General features: G+C 39.8%; 1 protein-coding gene and 1 long non-coding RNA gene across 4 annotated transcripts in view; one reads left to right on the forward strand and one right to left on the reverse strand.

Moving 5' to 3' along the window:
* Positions 1 to 13,599, forward strand: part of CPNE4 (copine 4) — a 228,719-nt gene extending 215,120 nt beyond the window's left edge. For all 3 annotated transcript variants that reach the window (XM_032684440.1, XM_032684449.1, XM_032684432.1), the window contains exons 14-16: positions 3,665 to 3,798; positions 6,224 to 6,460; positions 12,988 to 13,599. In XM_032684440.1, the coding sequence (XP_032540331.1) occupies positions 3,665 to 3,798; positions 6,224 to 6,460; positions 12,988 to 13,119 (503 nt within the window). In that variant the 3' untranslated portion in view covers positions 13,120 to 13,599. The remainder of the gene's footprint in view (positions 1 to 3,664; positions 3,799 to 6,223; positions 6,461 to 12,987) is intronic.
* Positions 12,469 to 19,663, reverse strand: LOC116785197. The gene is made up of 2 exons (XR_004356415.1): positions 19,402 to 19,663; positions 12,469 to 12,752 (listed from the first exon to the last, which is right to left on the reverse strand). It is a non-coding gene; the product is annotated as an uncharacterized LOC116785197 (long non-coding RNA).
* Positions 19,664 to 19,742: the final 79 nt, after the last annotated feature.

Consider the following 19,742-nt stretch of genomic DNA (forward strand, 5'->3'; position numbering starts at 1 on the left):
GCTGTTTTTGTAAAAGACAATAACAGGAAAATAATCTCCAAACAGAATAACAGCTGAGAGGCTTGTCGGATGATCATTGCTGTCTAAAATTCAGTTTGTTATTCTGCCTTATCCTTCTGCTTCCACCTGAATACTGAATGGGTCTTTCAAAATGCTCTTCCTTTTCAAATTCTCAGGCTTACTAGGGTCTTTCTTTCAGGCATGGTCAGCAGAACATGTTCAGGATCAGAATTAAGATGCAAAGAAATGAAGTGAGGAAGAGAGGACAAGCAATTCAAGGGAAAGATACATTAAAAGAGTTCAGAGTTCATGCATCTTAAATGCAAGACCTCTGTTTTTGGTTCAGTGGGCATTCCTGCTTTATTGTTGCGCTTGGATTGTTGGACTGCCCCAGCCTCTGCAGTTCATGTGCTTGAAATGTAATTGGACATAAGTCCTACAGCTGCTTGATGTGTTCACAGAGCTTCTTACATTGCTTTTAAGGAGTTCAAAGAAGCAGAAGTTACATATATGCATCTAGAAGTGCCTGTAAGCTTGTGAGCTAGCTTAACGTTGAGACTTCAGTCACACTGACGGTGTGGAGATGGGGTGGGGAAAGCAAAACAGACCTCAGAATTTTGTCTGGACCACCATATTTAATAATGTGTTATTAAAACAGTTAACAGTGGTCAGCATTAGATGATAACATATTTATGCAGGTAGTGTTCAAATACAGCTTTGTTTCCCAATCTAAATGCGAGCTATTTGTGACCCTCTGCATACTTCAGATAAAAGCTCTAGCAGTCCATGCAGAGAAGACTTTTTAAATCCCTCCTTTGCTGCCTCTTTTGAGTCCAAGGGTAATTCTTTTACCACACTGGCATTAATGATATCATATCATTAATCATATCAAAAATCATATAATGATTTTTATTGATTGAAAAGGCTGTCACATCTATGTAGTGCCAGATCAGTTTGGACAGACAAACCCTCTGCAAGTTAAGCATTTACTATCCAAACCACACTGTATGCAAAATAAAATGTAACAGTGGAAATTAAAGGTTTTTAAAGAAAAGGGAGGAGCTGCTCTGTGAGGCTTGGCTTATGTCACTTAATATTTGTTATACGTTTAAACTTTATTTAGTTCTTTGCATAAGATTCTGTTATAAGTTAACCCATTGACTGAAAGGGGTTCTAGGCCTAAGAAAACATAAAAAGATGGTTGCAGCACAACCAGGCGGCCAGGGAAGAAATTTTGCAGCATTTATCTGCAAGATATAAAAAGCACTTCTTTGTCATAAATGATACATTTTTAAATAATATCCATCTGTGTGAAAGCAAGAAAAGGAGACAGACCAGAAAATATGTTGTTTAATCATCTGCTGCAGCTTGCTCATCTGCCTGTCGTGGATGCTTGATTAGTTCCTACCACCAATTGTTCTGTGATGCTTTCTAGATGCTCTCACCATATTAGGTGACACAGGGAGCAGTAACACCAGCATGTCATGTGAAAAACGATGCAAGAGTGAGAGGAAGATAAAGTGCTTAGTGACTATCCTTGTGATATTTAGCATATTTGCCAGAAAACAAAGGAAAATTGCTGAAGAGCATCTTGTTTTACACCAAGAAAAGCAGTTGAATGCAATATAAAAAGTATGTGTCTATTTTGTCTTTGAGAAATGAAGTCCCTTTGTTTGTGTGAGTGGAGCTTTTGCTGGCATAAGGTAGTGTGAAGCATCATTCTTCATACAAGGACTGTGTATTGATATGAAAATCACTGGAATTCATAAAATATGGATACCTTCACCTTTTCCTCCTCTGTGAACACTTCCATTCTTGAAAATTTTAGTATTTATAGCTTTATATTTAGTATATTTATAGCATATTATTTTTATAGTCTTATAATTAATATTTTCTTTATTGTCTGAGGAAGAAATTAGGTGACAACCTCTAATCTGAATGAATGCTTCTACACATCCATGTAAAACTGATCATTATATGCATACACTGTATTACATTGGAGCTACTGAAAGTGGATTCCAAATAAAAATGTAAAGGGTTGAATTGTGAAAAAAATGCATGTTGTCTGTTTCTAAAATAAAGGAGTACAAGAGGAGTAAGCTACAAAGTAATCCACTCAAATAACCTGTTTGGTTGGGATTGGATGGACAGTAGATAGTTCTAAAATGTATTAATCGGAGATAGCAAATAAGAAATTATACTTCTAGAACATGTTTCTTTCTAAGATGAGTGCAACTTTCTGACATGAATGATGCTAAGTCTGTGTTGAATGCGGGGAGTAAGGCTTATCTTGTACTATTTTAATGTGTTAGAAAAAAACTACAGTGTATCTTGTCATCAACTTAGGGAAGATTTATGAGGCCTTCGTGCAAGGTCAGTAAGTATATGTAAAGAAATCCTTGGCAAGTTTAAAATTGAGACTTAACAAAAGGTCAGTTTTGCAATATGTAATTTAGTCAGTGGAATTGCCAAGGGAAATTTTGTAACATTACTTTACATTTTAACCAATCACAGCTATAACTGGAGCAAGTTCTTTTGTCTGTTGGCACTGCAATGCAAAAATATGTCTGTAGCTATCTACAGAATGATAAGACTGTGTTCTCCACCATTTTTTCACGGGAGGTTTAAGTGTATCCCTGTAAAACAATTACAACTCCCTGTTCTCAGTAAGCAATCTGCAGCCATATATCCTGGAAACATGGCTGAGTAAAATCTCATGAGTGAGCTAGTCTCAGTGCAAACTGAAACTAGCTTAGCATCTTAGTAAAGTCATTTCATTCTTCAGCATTCTCAGTGAAGCTCTTCGGTCTATCACTTTCTTTCCAACTTTAGACCTCTAATCCGTTAGGTCTGGTAAACTGTGAGTTCTGAATGTGGAGGCTGACGTGCATCACTTGAAGAAATCCTTCTTCTCAAATGATTGAAAACACCAATTTCCATTCTGTGATCTGTCAAGTGTGTCAGCAGGAGTCTGTGCTCCCTGATCTGACTATATCCTGAAATGATAAAGGCAAAAATAGCTAGTTTTCCATCAAAACTTCTCAACTAAAGCTCATTTTTCTGTAGACTGCAAAGCATCCTGCTGTGTCCTCCAAGATTTCACAGCTTTTGGTCATAGTCAAATTCAACCTGAGCAGTTATGCAAATGCATCCTGAAAAATTTTCTTAGAACGGGGGAGTTGGGTATTTGAAATTATGTCTGAATTCCTTAACAGATTTAGGGTGTAAGTACAAAGGGCAAATTTGTTGGCAACTACCATGATAAACAAAAATACTTATCTGAAGAGGAAAGAGAAGTGTTGAAGTGTTTTTTAATTTTTGTCTACTTTTCAGCATGAATCTTTGCTGGTGATCAGAAAATGATCACTCACATCTTGAACTGAGATGGATGGAAGCTATGGTATTGCAAGGTGATACCTGGAAAACAGACATTAAAAACTACTGGGAAAGAGAAGCATGGTATAATGAACTCTATAATACAAACTAGATTCAAGACAGCTAGAGACAGCTTCTTGGAAATTATCTGAAGTTGCTAGTCCTTGCTAATCATGTGATACTTTTAATTTATTCATTAAGAACCTGCCTTTCATTTGCATTTTAAACAAGCATGAAGTTGGCAATGTGCTCCAAATTTACTTTTGTTTTGTGTGGCTTTTCATGCCAGGAATACAAGGTGTTGTGGAGGCTTATCAGAGCTGCCTTCCCAAGCTGCAGCTGTATGGGCCAACAAACATTGCTCCCATCATCCAGAAAGTGGCAAAATCAGCATCAGAGGAGACCAACACCAAGGAGGCCTCGGTAAGGAAAGAATGCTGTGTTTGCCTTTTTTCTTGTCTTATGATAGATCTCTTATAGGCCATCAAAACAAGGCCTTTTCATGTATGCAGATCATGCCTTCACAGTTTTTACTAACTGTTTTCATAGAAGGCAGCTTGTCCCTGTAGCTGGAGCCTTTATAGCTTCAATAGTCACAACTTCCCCCACAGTTCTATTTCCTGCTTTTAGAGCTGTTTTACTGTAACACACCCAGTTCTTCACTATGGAAATGTAAATGGCACCACTAAGGTTACAAAAATTTAGGGGCTAGAAGCCCTAGAAGTCTTGATCATACAAAGAGATGAGTTCAAATGATTCCCTACACAAACTACCCATTTTCAAGTCTCTTGCAGAGGCTGTAATAAAACTTTTCTGTTCACCTAGGGGATTTTTCCAACCATTCATTTAAAAACTGTAATGATACAGTTTTCAACTTGCTATTACTGCTGGAGCATCTTGTGCCTTTTAGAAATCAGAAGACAAGTCTATTAGCCTGCATCTGATACAAAAGCCACGACAGATTTCTTGGGCTAAAAGACTCAGCACAGATCATGTTTTAAATGTACATCTTTGAAATGCGTGGGAGAAAGGGAGAATGAGATGATTGGAGAGAATATGTGAATGAATAGGTGTGAAACATTTACAAAAACAGTGCTGTGGAAGCAAAGGATATAAGAGAGACCTTGTATACTGCAGCAAGAAAAGTGCCTATGTCTAGGAACAGAACAGAGGTGTGCATTGGCATACATCTCATCACCAGGCCTAAAGCTCTCTCCAAAATTTTTTTTATGTGTTGAGCCTTTTTTAAGTCCTATTAAGGCAGGAGTTCCCAAATATTTCTGTTCATGAGTGTAGGCTTTTGACTGACATTTACAAGAGCATGTAGGGACAGGAAAAGGGATAATGGCTTCAAACTGAAAGAGGGTAGGTTTAGATTAGATATAAGGAAAATATTATATACTGTGAGGGTGATGAGGCACTGGAACAGGTTGCCCAGAGAAACTGTGGATACTCCATCCCTGGAAGTGTTCAAGGACAGGTTGGATGGAACTCTGAGCAACCTGGTCTAGTGGAAGGTGTCCCTGCCCATGGCAAGGAGGCTGGAACTAAATAATCTTTAAGGTCCCTTTCAACCCAAACCATTCTATGATTCTATGATTGTTACTCCACTGTTGTTTCCAGGATCTTAATAGTGCTTAGTGTTCCAGTGCTAAAACGAGGAATTGCTACATTTGAATTTCCATACCCACCTAATCTTGAGGTGGCTGACTCCGTTCCCAGTGCTGCTCTGAACTAATATGTTATATTGAATAAGTTCCTTTATTCTTCTATACCTAAGCTTCCTCCCTTGCTGTCTAAAGACCAGTTTATAGCATGAATGTTAAAGATTAAGTTTTCTCCCTGCATGTTTTTTTTCATTCATGACAGGATGAGATGAACAGAACAGTCTGAGTTTATATAGCTGTGTATACATAAACATTAATGATGTTTATTGTGTTGGTATTGCTCATGCAGAGTGACTAAATTCTATGACCTGTTCATTTTTCCTATTAATGCACATTTTTTGAAAGACTCCACCTGCTTAACAATTCATAAAGGATCCAAGTAATAGTCACTCTTCCCCATTACCAAGTGAAGATATGTCACAGCCCATGATCCCAGTTCAGTGGGCTTTGGAGCTTAGGGAAAGAAATTACAAACTCAAAAAATTGCTTGCTCTCCTTTAGAGAATGAGAACACCTCTCCTCGGGGCTCTATATGAAGTGGTTGAAAATGGATATATTCCCACTCTGCTCTCCTCAGGGACCCCATTACTCTGCAGTATGCAGCAGACCTGCCACGGCGTGGTGCTTCTCCCACAGGCAGCAGTGGGTCAGCTAGATGGCTGCACCCATCCCTCTTGCCTGTTAGCAAAGCTCCTCTGCAAAGTGCTGTCATAACCTTCCTGACAGCTCTGCTACAGGCCTGTAACGCTTCAATACCCCATTCTTCCCTGCCTCCCACTGGTTCCAAAGGGAAAAAAATGTAATCGGAAACTGTCAGCAGAAGTGATTGTGCAGCAGATGGAAAACAGGGCTAGTGAAGATGTCAGGACTATTCCAGATTTCCCAGCCAAAGATCTGACTCTCCCAGCCCTAGCAGCTATAAACCACCTTTTCTACACTGAGCATCCTTTGGTTGCCTCCAGCTTCTGGAAGTTACCTGCACCAGAGCTAAACTCCAGAAGAGAAATTAGCAGCTGAGGAGGCTGGGGTAGGAAGAGCTAGATAGTCACTATAAAGGCTCTTTTCTATTCACAAAGGTACATGAGTGAGTTAACATAAACATTTTTATACTGCACAAGGTTAAGCAGGTTTGGGACAGTAACTAATGATAAAATTTTTCTCTCCTTGTCCAACAACTTCAGCAATACTTCATCTTGCTGATTCTGACGGATGGTGTCATCACAGACATGGCCGACACCAGAGAGGCCATTGTCCATGCCTCCCACCTTCCCATGTCAGTCATCATTGTCGGGGTGGGGAACGCTGATTTTAGTGACATGCAGATGCTGGATGGTGATGATGGGATCTTGAGGTCTCCCAAGGGCGAGCCTGTGCTTCGAGACATTGTCCAGTTTGTGCCATTTAGGAACTTCAAACATGTAAGCTGATTTTTCCATCCATTCCACAGAAGGGTGAATGTATATAACACATAGTGCATGTTCCCCGGGGCTGGGCTTAACTTTGCATGTGCATGCGATGTTTAGTAAGTCTGTGGTAGTATTGTACCAGAAATAGAGAAAAAAGAAGGAATCAGAATGAAATGTGCTCTGTTAGTGAGTTGGTGAGGGTGGGGAAGGAAGACATGAGGCAGAATCCATGTGCTTTTTGTGGTGCCAATCCTTGCTTCCACTTTCTCCCAGATTTTAGTTTGGTTATCCTTCTGGTGTCTCTTTTTCATTCTCTTTGCACCTGTTCTATTAGGACTACTGTGTTCTGCTTTCCATCTCCCTTCATTTCCACAGGCAGATGAAATGGCTGTGAATTTGTTCTCACAGTGTTCCCCAAGAGGCTGTTCCCTTATTAAAATTTAGTTCCCTAAGTTCTCAAATGCAGGACTATCCACCCACAGCATCCTGGTTGCCTCCAAACCCTTTCCCACATTCTGTACAAGAACACAACCAAGAAAGTGGCATTACTAGGAACTTTCCTGTGCCCTCAGCCAGCTGTTCCTGACTGAGCCCAGTGTGGTGCAAAAGACACTCTTTAGGAAAGACAGGAACAGGACCAGCCTTAAATTGCCAAATCTAAAATAATGCATTGGTCATGTACTTTTCTTCTCAGTCACCTGCCCTACATTGCAGCATCTGCCCCAGGGACTTTTCAGCAACAGGGTAGAGATAGTGTTCACCCACAGAAGGGGCTTTCCCACACACAGATGGGTTTTTCAGAGCCCTTTTCCTCCATATGGAGGCATGCATTATGTTCCTCTGCAACGCTGATCACATCTCTTTCCCTTCATTTTTCCGCTTTTCTCTGCCTTCCTTCCCCTCACTTCTTCTATCACATTTATGTGGTCCTCCAGACTGTTTTTTTCTTGTTCACCTTTGTCTAGGAAGGATATCCTTAGTATTTGGCTTGAGAATTTCTTTTCTCACAGTGTAACTGACTCATTCTGCTCATGAGATTTATTCTTCCAATCTGCTCCCATACACTAGTGATCCTTAGATCTGGATATGTCAATCACAAGTTCTCAACTCTGGGCTGGTTTTGCTCTGCATATGGCTTTACACTTCTTACATTTCTTTAGGTTTTCTAGGCTTTTTGTTGCCATTGGAGATTTTTTTTCTCTTTGCTATTTCCAAAATACCTTCATTTTATTTTTCTCTTCTGAAGAGTCGTTCTTTTTTCTCACTCCAAAATACAATTTTGCCGTATTTGTCTTAGATGTAGATGCACTTCTTACTTTCATAAACTCTAGTAAGGAGTCAGAGAAACAAACTTGTTCCTCTTTTCCTTCTACCTTTATGTAAACAATGGATCCCCACAGGAGGCAAAACTCACCGTGTGCTATTAGTTTGGTGACACCATGCCAAATAACTGCAGACTGGCTTCTGAATCATAGATACACGTATTTCTATGCTGCCAGTGGCACAGTCACCTATGTGCTGAAACAAATATGAGCACGACGAGCTCATAGCTTGTGATTCCTTCAGCAGATAATCACAAGTGCATAGTGCTGCACTGTAGTCTACTGTAGAAGTGTCCACAGCAGAGTTATTTATGGGCTAGAAGGTAGACCTACTTTTAATTAGTTGAAAACATGTTTCTGCAAGGAACTGGCAAAGCCAGCTGCATTTTTTACTTTTAGTTTCGCTTTGTATTTTATACTAAAGCTCAAATCATCTCTGATTGAATAGATTCGTGCTGACAGCTGCAGTTCTGGGTTCTGAATATATTGTGCCCCGGTGTTAACTTGTGAGTGAATCTATGTGATTTTTTTATTGCTAGAATTGGTCAAACAACAATCTAAATCAGCTAAAAAGAATATATGCTTAACTTCCTCAGTACTGAGAGAGTATAGCAATCTTAATGTATTTTTCTTGTTAAATAGTGATATTTTTCTCCCTCTTTCTTTCAGTAGCAAAGATAATATATAGAGAGAGATAGATTTGTATTTGCCCTATCAGAAAAGTCAATATATCTTATGCAACCTGATATTAGTCTGCTTATTGTGATCTTTCAGCTTTTCGATAAATGTCAGTGTAATGAATGAGTGCCTGTAAGAATAGCCACTTCTTGTTGAATTTCTTTATTATCATAGCCCGAATAATGTCTCCCTCTGAACAAAGTGACATTCACCGATATCTTGCTTACTTAGCACAAAGAAAAGGCCATGTATTTTGCATCAACTAGTGAAATAATTTGTCATGGGAGAAATGAGCATGATATTTTGATTCAGACTTATTTTCCCCCACAGAAAAATGCAGATTTAACACATTTTGGAGATCCATTCTGATCAAACACAAGAATTAACATACATCAGCATATTATATTTGACAGCTTTAAGCAAAATATGTATTTAGTTAAAATTCACATCCCTTTTGTCAATGTACCTTGTGTTTAGTTTATTAAATAGAAAAAAAATGTTGCAGGGTCTTTTTAGAAAGATTACAAATCAAGTTGTGTAAGGTTTATAGGTTTTTCTGCTAAATCAAGTATTTATTTATGCCTAAATCCATATTATTTCTATTACTGACAGAAGGAGAGAAGAAAATGTTATGTGTGAACATTTATTTTTTGTTTTGCTGCAAGAGTAAACCAAAATTCATTTGGAGTCAATCCAAACAATATTTTTTTTCATTACTTCAATTCTCATGTCAGCTTGGAACTCAAAATCTCATATCTATCCAAAGGGATCAAAAATAATCTATGCAAAAGCTGCCCCTGTGAGAAAATGGAAAGGGGCAAGAAGGAAGTCGTAAAAATAACCTGTAGGGTGAATTCCTTTTATTTTATAAAAATAAACGTTGACTTCAGAGAATGTTCTTATCCTGCACAGCACTCATACAGGCACTTAACACATTTCAGTTAGTTAGGGTTATTTACATACCTAAAACCTCATACTCACTTCAATGTTTTACTGGCTTAAGACTCAGTGTAGACAGAAGGTTTTATTATAGGGGTTTAATGTTCTGTGTATCAGAAGTACTTTAGTAAAGTATCTAGTCTTTTTTCTCTCTCTTTAAGGAATATCTCTAAAGCCATCAAAATAATAATAACAATTGTAGTGACTCTTGGCAAATCCTGTAGTTGTAAAGGCTTGATAAAAATCAAGGTAACCATTAGCACTTATATATATGTCCTATTGTATAGTGGGTAACATGCAATTTGCTAAAGGGGAACATAACAAACAAAGGGAATATATTTTCCCTTAACCTAAGTGATACTTTTGTCTCTATAATCATCACAATCCCAGTAATGTGAGTGTCCTTCACCTGAAACTGTAGAACATTGATGCTCACAGTCACTGAAAAAAGGTAGTTGAAGAAAATCACCTATCTCAATCCACTCACAGTCATATTTTAAGAGCTGAACTTCTCTGCCTTTGGGACGCATGATAGATTGACTCTGCACAAATCTGATGCCACAGGTAGACTGTATTCCATTCTGCATTGTATTTAATCATAAAGGCTAACAACTGTGACTTAATAACACCTCTATCACAGAGGCATGTGGACAGCCCAGCTTTCAGCTACTGCAAGGAACAATGTTTTGCACTATGCATTGTAATTAAAGATTAAGCATAGTGAAGCTACAGAAATGAACCAACAGTCAGCTGTGTTTGTAATACACACCAATAATAGACTCATGGGGATTATTTTCTTGCTGCTGACTGATCTGATTGTGGTGTATTAGCTATCAGTTGAGAACTATTCACCTTGAGATGCTTATTGCTAGGATGCTCTTCCAGCAGTTTAATAGTGGACAAAATGTTACAGTAAAACATTTATGCTCCATCTGTATTAAAAAGCCAGCAAAGGTAATCCTTACACAGCACAGATGAACTGGGTCTAGGTTTTAGCTCAGAAATTACTGAGTCTGCTTACTTATACAAGTCTTGGTTTTCACCGTCTGGTCTAGAAATGAGAGTGCTTTACCACCACAAAACTATGTAAGGTACAAATGGTCCAAATTGTCAGACAGGGAATCACCCCTAACCCTGGTTTTGGGATGCTCCCTGATAAAAAGAGCTCCAGGACCAACAGACATCACTGGCACAAGGAAATTCAGTAAAGCAACACTTGTCCATATTCAGACTGAAAGCAGGGAGACAAGCCAGCTACCACAGGGCAACTCTGCGTGGGGCCACACATTGCCTGTGAGCCAGTGGGCACAGTAAATGTTTTAGCTTAAACCTCAGTGAAAGGCTTTTTAGTTGAGGACTCCTCGAGTGGCAGTGATTCAGCTGTGCATCTGAGCCCTGACAGAGCCTATTCTGAAGGGCTGACCCTTTGTTCAGGAAGAATGGATGTGGCGTCAGAAGAGAGAAGTGGTGAAGGGAGGAGGATGCAAAGAGGGGAGTGCCCATAACAATAGCCACTCCTGGCCCAATGTTCAGGCGTGTGAGCTACATATGAACTAGAGAAGCTGATGGCAGGCAAGTGCTCCTTCCAAGCATTTTTAAAGACAGAGGAGAGTGAAGTTTCCTAATTGCTACAGCCTATGTGTGCAGGGGATAGTCCAGGGCTCTTCCCTCACTCCCTGTTTCTACCCTTTATGTATTGTTGTATCTTTGGTAAAATAGCACAGATGCAGGCCAAGGTATGACATACCAGGAAGGAGATTTAAAACCCAGTAATTTTCAATAGCAATGTAGAAATAAGCCATTTGCCTGATTACAAAGAGTATTTTCTGATGATTTTAGTTGGAATTAGATGACTCTTAAGGTCCCTTCCAACCCAAACCATTCTATGATTCTGTAAAGCAGGTTTAGGCAAGAATAGGGCAACTCTGGAAAACCGTGTATTTCACTTTTCAGGATTAACACAAACGGGTTCTGTTACTGTGTTACACCTGAGAGCAGGAGCTGCACTGTCACACAAAGTATGCTCTATGCTTTGCCAGTTTGTTCATGCAGAAATGTTCCAGGCTGTTTTGCTTGCACAAATATTTTGGTATCAATGTCACAGTAGGGAAACAGCAGTTCATTTCATTTGTTACTAATACCATACATGAGTCAAATTACAAAAAAAAAAAAAAAAAAAAACCAAACAAACTGACAAACTTCTGTTTCTGATTTTGCTAGCAGTATCTTTGTTTGATTTGTAGTATTGTAACATTTGATACTGGAATTTCTAATAGCCCTGGGGCTTTCTGCACCTCTGGATTAGTGTGTCTATGAATAGTTTAGATTCAATTTAAGACTGGAAGGATAAGAATCCCACCCCAGCAAACAGAATAGATCAATAAACAGGCAATACAACTGCTTTGTGACAGGGTAGTTTTGAAACCTGGCTGGCAATATAACAAACAGTGAGGAGGAAAGTGTACATTAATTTGGAAAAAAGTACTTGGTGTGCAGAAGAAATGTCATCCAGCCACCAGCTGAGTTCCCATACATCGTCTGAGCTGCAGTCTGTGCTATGTCTGGAGATAGATGTCAGTTTGAGAGGTTTAAATTAATGTGTTTAAGTATTTGCATTTTTACTGCATTTTTGTGGTGGGCTCAGAGGGGACATGGCTGAGCAGGCTGGCTCCAGAGGACGTGGAACCAGCTCAACCCAAACACTTGGAAACAAGCAAATCCAATATCTGGGTCAAGTGGGTGCGTGGGAGAACAGGAGTCCAGTTTTGTCACTGCTGAATTCAGGGGCTGAGGAAAATCCCTGCATCACATGCAGGTAATGGTTGCCCACAAAACATCCACAGACCCCTCTGCTTAAAATGAAGCCTTGTTGGGGTGTGAGGCAGCAAGTCTGTGTTGTCAATGGAGGGCATGGTTTCTCACTGCACTGAGGGGGAACCCTCCTCCCCGCCTGGAGTGAAAGTCAGTGGTCATCTCTGTATCCATCTCTACATTTTCAGGGTTATCAGCTCTTAAATTCTGGTTGTCACTCGCCATTTATATGCTGCAGTAAGAGCTTTAAAGCCTCCACAAAGCCTAGGATTGAAGCTTTCTTGTAACCACGGTTTAATTCCAATAAAGACAAAGTATTTTCATTGAATTAAAAAATTTCCCCAGCCATTAAAACACCATGCCAGACACTGAAGAGCAGAATGGTGATGAAGGCCTCCCTTTCACTGTGATGTCCATTCATGTTCAGCTTGAAGTTCTGCATATTTCCTCGCTGAACACTGATGAAGTCTTTGCAGCCCTTTTTGTTGCGAATGGTGCTCTCTCAGAGTGCAGGGAAGTTCTGTTACGCTGAACTTAAAATAGTCCAAACAGACCTGAAAAACATGCAGAGAACTTTTAGCTGTAGTGCACATTCAGGCAGCTAAAGCTGCATACCTAAATTGACTCATAAAATGAGTTTCAAGCAATAGTGCCTTTCACTTTTGAGTCTTTTTGGCCTTCCATTTCTGTACCATAATCCTTGATCTCATGGCACCCATGCCTCTAAAAGCCATGGCACTTCTAGCAGAGAGCCACGTTAATGTTTGTGTTTTCTACCATTTCCTGCAGGCATCCCCAGCTGCTCTAGCAAAAAGCGTTTTGGCTGAAGTTCCAAACCAAGTCGTGGATTATTACAATGGCAAAGGGATAAAACCAAAATGTATGTCAGAGTACGAGTCTTCCAGGACACTAGCTCCATGAACCTGCCTGCACTCTTTTACAAAATTAAAAAAGAAAAATGCTACTGTCTACAACTCCTGTACTTAAAAATGAAACAAAACAAAAAAATAGCACGTTTTGGTGATTTTTAACTAAAATAACCTTTTTCTTTTTTTTTTTTTTGCATGTGTAGCCTAAAGGCTTAAATCTGTTAAGCGGTTGTATTGTTGAAAACTTTTTATGAGAAAAAAATCCCGAAAAAAAAAGTGAACTCTTTACATTACAGCATGTCGCCTTGAAATAAAAAGTTATCTGTATCTGGTTTTTATACAGGTTTGTTGAAATTTTGCTATATTTCTTATCTTTACACTGTAAAGCATTTTGAAATATTTATTGAGAGTCATAGACAAAATGTCTTTGGTTTAATCTGCTAAGAACTGAGAGATTTTTCAAAATGGCAGATGCATGAACTGTATTTTGCATGTTTAAAATAAAAACAACACAGTTTTGCAGTTGTCTTTATTTCTCTCTCTGACACAAGGCTGCCTGCTTTCAACTTCCATATTCCAAAGACAGGGTAATAAAGTGTTTCAAGAGATACCTGACCTGAAGCATGGGCATTTCTGATGTTAGCAGTTTATACTATGGACACCAAACATGCCCGCTCAACCTGGAGCCTGAGTAGTAATTTTTCAAAAGCGTGACACATCCAGCACTTATGGAGGGTTTGGACCACAGCAGTAAACAGGCTTGGAGGGCATGATCCATCAGCACTGCATGTCCTAGAATATGCCTACTTAATCCAAACTATCTGGCTGGCTTTCAAATGGATTGTATTTTGGCTACTTTATAATGTCTTATGTTTGAGAATTCTTATTTTGTTTCATTTGTATTTTTTAATCTCACATCCAGTATACAACTTTGTGTGACATGTTTTCCAAAAGAAATTTTGCACAGCCTGATTTTGTGACAACTGGTGATTGTAACTTCATCCTCACACAGATCACTTGTGTTTGACAGAAAAACTGGTTTTGTACCAAAAGAATATTCAAGCCACCTTTTTTTTTTTTTTAAAGAAAGAGGACATACAAGAACAAACTGGCAGTGGATTGATCTTTTCATTGAAATATTTCTGTATATAAATGAAGAAATTACCTAAGTGTTATTTTTAGTATTTGAATTTTGACTTCTTCTTTTGCTGAAAAACAGTAGTGAAGAATGTGACTTGTTAAAAGCTAAGGATAAAATTTGACATAAAATAATTTGTGTGGGTCTGTCCAAAAGGCATGGCTTTGGACAAGTTATGCTCCTACCAAACTGAAAACATTCTGTTGCTAGTCCCAGAAGAAGCTGTTTTGGGCCAGTGCTGAATATTTTGGAAAACCTCCCCTGTGAGCAAGGGATTTTGTTTTAGAAATACATATTTTTAAATGAGTTCGCTGGTAATGTAGAACTCTATCTCCCTGATTCTCCTTTAGAACTAACTTCCATGGGATCAGCTTTGATTGAAGATTTTGTACTATGAAATGAAGGCAGTGGGATAGCCAAGATACATGGGGCTGTCTCCCCAGCACATTCCATTCTGCTCCAGCTATAACCTGCAGTGTAATCACTCATGCTTGCTAGTTAAGATTCCTTCAGCTGACCAGATATTGAACAGCAGCCAGTATTTCTTAGTCATGGGTATAAGTTGTTTGGAGATGTCCCAACTGATAGATCTCAAATCCACACAGCCATGTAATGGCTGGCACTTCATTTGAGAGCTTACCCTCCCTCTGTGGATGTATTTCATCTGGAAGCTACTGCAATCTTCCTTTATATCTCGTATACCGCTCTGTCAACAAATCTCAGTTCTAGTCTACCACATCTCGAGTTTCTTACTCCCATTTCCCCCTTTCTTTTCTTTCCTTCCCTATTCTCAGAAGGACCATTTTTGAGCCGTTAAAGCACATGACTGACAAATCAATGACTCCATGTTCTTTGCTCCTCCAATATATTACTTTGTAATCTTGGCCAAGTTGTTTAACTATTCTGCACCTCAGATTCCTCATCTGTAAAATGAAGGTCACTGCCATGTACTCATAAATATCTCACTGGGGGACTTCAATATTTGAAAAGTGATTTGAGATCCTCAGAGGCATGCTGGTGCTCTCACCATGTAAAGAGTATTACTTTACCCTGGGATGTGCATTTAGGGATGTAATGTACAGCCACAGAAGGGTTAAGCCTCTTTTTTATTATTTGCCAGACTGTGAAAGTACATGAAAGCTTTCAGCAAGGAAAAATTAGGAATCAGATAAATTGTTCTTCTGGTACATATGATCTTTGACTAAACTGATTTTTGAAGTGTTTATGGTTACACAGAATTGAGCAGTTACAGCTCTTCATTAGCAGAGGCGTTACAAGGTGCTTCTATAATGTAGCATCACATAAAACACAGAGATCAACAGGTTACTGTATGCCGAGCTGTATAAACCATCAGTCATTTTCATTTGTGTAGTTGGTCTCTATAAGTGCCTCAAGAGAATCCCAGTTGCTGCAGATCTTTCTGTTTACTTCACACAATCCTGATTATAAATGTTGTCTACTTAAAAACAAACCATTATCAGTGGTTAACATAAGTCAGCAATTCCATAGCAGCCCTCCAGGTATTTGGAGAGACACCTCCACAATATTGAAAAATCAATTGGAAATCTCCTTCAATCTTTACAGATCTCAGCATGTCAAACAATCACGTAATAGCGTGGTGAGTTGGTGTAGGATGCACAGAAGACAAAACTAGCCATATGGTAAAAGCTTTCTAATGAGGCTTTGAATGTTATTTTCATTGCTCCAAGCTACTCTGTGCAATAAAATAGTATGGACTTTTTGCAGGGTAATATCATTAAGTATATGAATATATCTCTGAAACAGCATATTTTTCTCCTGTTTTATCTACTTAGGGTTTTGGCAAGGCGATTCTGCCTTTAGGCTGAACTGCCATCAGTTTCTCCTGCAGATTTTTTAGTGCAAACTTAAACTTCTACTGCCTTTTGATGGATTGTTTTAAATTCTGAAAACTCCTTTAAAATAAATTATATCTTGTCCTTTTTGAGATAATTGATGATCTAAAATATCTTCTCTGCCAACTGTAATCCTGCCTTCCTTTTTACTGTCTCTCAAACCCAATTCAAAATCCAGAAGTCCCAGAAAACCCAAAGATATTCATAAACCCTATTATCCCAAAATACATTAACATCTATTATTCTTGAGCCAGATACTGAACTGAGTTGTATCTTTGGTTTTTTAGGGGAAACTAAGTCTACAACAATTTTTAAAAAGCAGTTATACACTGCCAAGCACTTATTACCCTAAGGAAAAATCTATCCATGTGAAGTTCTTACCATGATAAGCAATACAGTGTTCTACAGAATTTGATGAAAGAGTCTACAAGTATGAAAGAAAACCAAAATTATAATAATAGTATTGTTTTAAAACATCTTTTAAACAGTCTCTGAATATCAAAAGTACATAAGTGATGACAGCTAAAAGGTTTAAAGTTTGATCTGTTAGAGACCTGCGGCAGGCAATGGAGAACAGTGGTCTAAGCCAAGTCTTGCTGCAGGTTGCAGAGGTGATATTCCAACAAACACACAGGTGAAAGGCTCCAGTTCTGTGCAGATTTGTGTGACAAAAGCCCTGCAGCTCTGCAATACTCAACTGCATCCCTCAGGTTTACCCACACACCAAATATTGTGATAGTGCAATACAATAAGGAAGCTCACTTAAACCACACGCTGTTCTAAGTTCTTTGATGGTGAGTTAAAAAGAGCTACCTCCTTCAGTCTGGCTCTCTGGCTGCTCAAACAAGTCATGGCTAACTCCCAGAAAGAACTCGTTATTCAGATTGATACTCCTCACCTGGGATTATGGGTCTTTCAGTCTTTACTCCTATGTAAATCTAAACATATGTCCAGTCTTTACGGCATGGAGTTGTTACTAGACAAACTCCCTTTACTCCTAAGTAGCATGGACATTTCAGTCACAAAGCACCGGTACATTTACATTCACTTTTTTTTTTTAATAGGAAGGATAAGCCAGAGGATTCCTAGCATAGGTTTACACTTCTCAGGTTGGTTTTTTTTCCTTTATTTGTGGGAAGTGCCATTTTGCCCCAAGGAGTATAGAGTTTATATCACCATTCATCCTTCACTCATAGGTCTCACTTGTATGTGCAGTCCTGGGCTGAAGAATTGAACTATACCAGAGGCAATTTCAGCAATTAGAGTTATATGTGATAATAGTCAGCCCAGCTGCACATTTTCTTGCAGCATTCACTGCAAACCATCAATGGGCTGCATGCCCACCCCCTCTTTTCTCTTTTTTCCAATTTCCTTGCAGAGCAGGGGAGATCCTCCAAACTGATCAGGTGAAACCTAGGTGACTCTCTCCTAGGAAGGCTGCCAGTCCAAAAGTGTTTCCATTTCCTCATTCCTGCCATTATGAGGACTACCAAAGGCAGCAGACTGGGGGGGAAGGTTATTTTGTAATGTTTCATTCTCTTCTTTCCTTCCAAAAACGTGCTAGTCATTTCAACTGCTTTGCAGAAGGTCTTTTACTGTTGTGTTCAGGAGACACTTAAATTCTTGTCCCACTGATTAGAGCAAGCAGTTTGCCATCTGATTGCATTCAGAGTTGCAGTCATATTGCTACACCCACTCCCCCCTACACACACAAAGTTCATGCCTCTTTAACACCATGAAAAGCTGCATGCACCAAAAAAAAAATCATTTGATTTTACATAATATTAAAAAGGAGAAAAGTACAGCACTAAAAGTTATTTCTCCAAAATGTATGTTTGCTCATGTATTGTTTTCCAGCTTAGTGGTGCATGAAATCCTGTGTCACCTCAGCTGTGCAGCACGCTACACGAGAAAAGCATTATGCTGTGGCAACAAGGCTAGCTTCAGGTGAGGGCATCAAGGGAGCCCTCTTCTCTGGCTGGGAACATCTGTCATGGCTTGGCAAATCACTTAATCTTGCTGTGTGCTTTGGTTCCACATCTTTAAAATGGAAGCAAATAGCATTTTGCTACTTCCTGGGGACTTTGGTAGGGTAAGGACTGTTGTAGATTGTCACAGTGCTTATAAATTGGGAGTTAACACCTTCATTTTTAGGTTCATTCTTCCCCCGATACAGAGCGGCAGCATAAGCTACTGATGGACCCCATTAGAAAACACATCTGCATTAAATTTAGCAACATCCCTGTTGATGTTCTTAATGCCAGGGAGAGAGTGAAAAGATGCAGTGATCACTGTGATAGTGGAGATGACAACCTCAGAGAGGAAATATCCATTGAACTGTGAACTTGGGAGATGCATTTTTGAACACGCTATGTGTTTATTTCTTAAAAGGACAAGAAGTAAACATGGGACAAGGGGATGTTTATGTAGGCTGCTGGTAGTTTTCTGGATCACATTTTTGGGTGTGAACTGCAAAATTCTGCTCAGTTAACCACTGAGAGGTGCATACAGCCTCTCTTGGATCTGGTTAGCTGGCCACAAGCCTCAAGTGCAGCACACGCGCACACACACATACACACATATGCACACAGAGCACAGTGGGGGAGAAGAGGGGGTAGCAGGGTAAAGAGAAACCATAGCAGATATCAGCTGACCACACTGAACACTCATGTGTCTTTAAAAAAAGAGAATTCTATTGAAACTGAAAGGGAATCTTGTGTTCATACCCCTTCACTATCCTACCAGCCAGAATGTCATCGCTGTGTCTGGCTGCCCAGAAACCTGCTGCCAGAGCCACCCACTTTACCAGTACCTTTCACTGGCTACAATATTAAATTTACTTCTGTAAATGTGGCCCTCCCCCTTATGTGGCCTCCACTCGCATGGAGCACAGAGAATCATTGAGTCATAGAATCGTTAAGGTTGGGAAAGACCTCCAACATCATTGAGTTAACCCAGCACTGACAGGTCCACCACTAAACCATGTCCTTAAGTGCCAAATCTACATGGTTTTTGAACACTTCCAGGGATAGTGATTCCACCACTTCTCTAGGTAGGTTTAACCACCCTTTGCATGAAGAAATTTTTCCCAATATCCAACCTTAACTTCCCCTGGCACAGCCTGAGGCCCGTTTCGTCTTGTCCTGTCGCTTGTTACCTGGGAGAAAATACATGAATCTGCTAAGCTCCATACCTCATAGATATCTGACAAAGCAGAGACACTTTTTCCCAGACACCCCCAAACATCTGCTCAACACCTGTGTAATGCAGGAAGGTTTTGAGTCCATGTTCCTGCAACCTTGTGTGGCCAAGTGGTGCCCACCAGCAGTAAAACTCCACCTGCCGCTGGCACTTTCCCCTTATTAACACTTATGTGCTGGATTTCACCGGCTCGCTGAAGGAATTCAGGCACAGGAGCAATGGTAGGGATGGAAAGGTTGGGGCGGGGGGGCAAAGGGTGCCTATGGCTATTTCTGCACGTCTTCATCCGTCACCCTCTTGGGTGAGCTGTTCCCTCCGGGTCAGAACAGCCCCATCCGCCACGGGTGCTGCATCCCGTCTGGGAAGCCGCTGGGGCCAGCCGTGTGGGGGAGAGAATGACGCACGACTACGACTTTGGGCTGTTTCGGGAGGTTTTATGTTAACTCTCGAGCTCCCCGCCTG

This window comes from Chiroxiphia lanceolata, chromosome 1 (assembly GCF_009829145.1).
Source record: "Chiroxiphia lanceolata isolate bChiLan1 chromosome 1, bChiLan1.pri, whole genome shotgun sequence".
In the NCBI taxonomy this organism is placed as follows: Eukaryota; Metazoa; Chordata; class Aves; order Passeriformes; family Pipridae; genus Chiroxiphia; species Chiroxiphia lanceolata.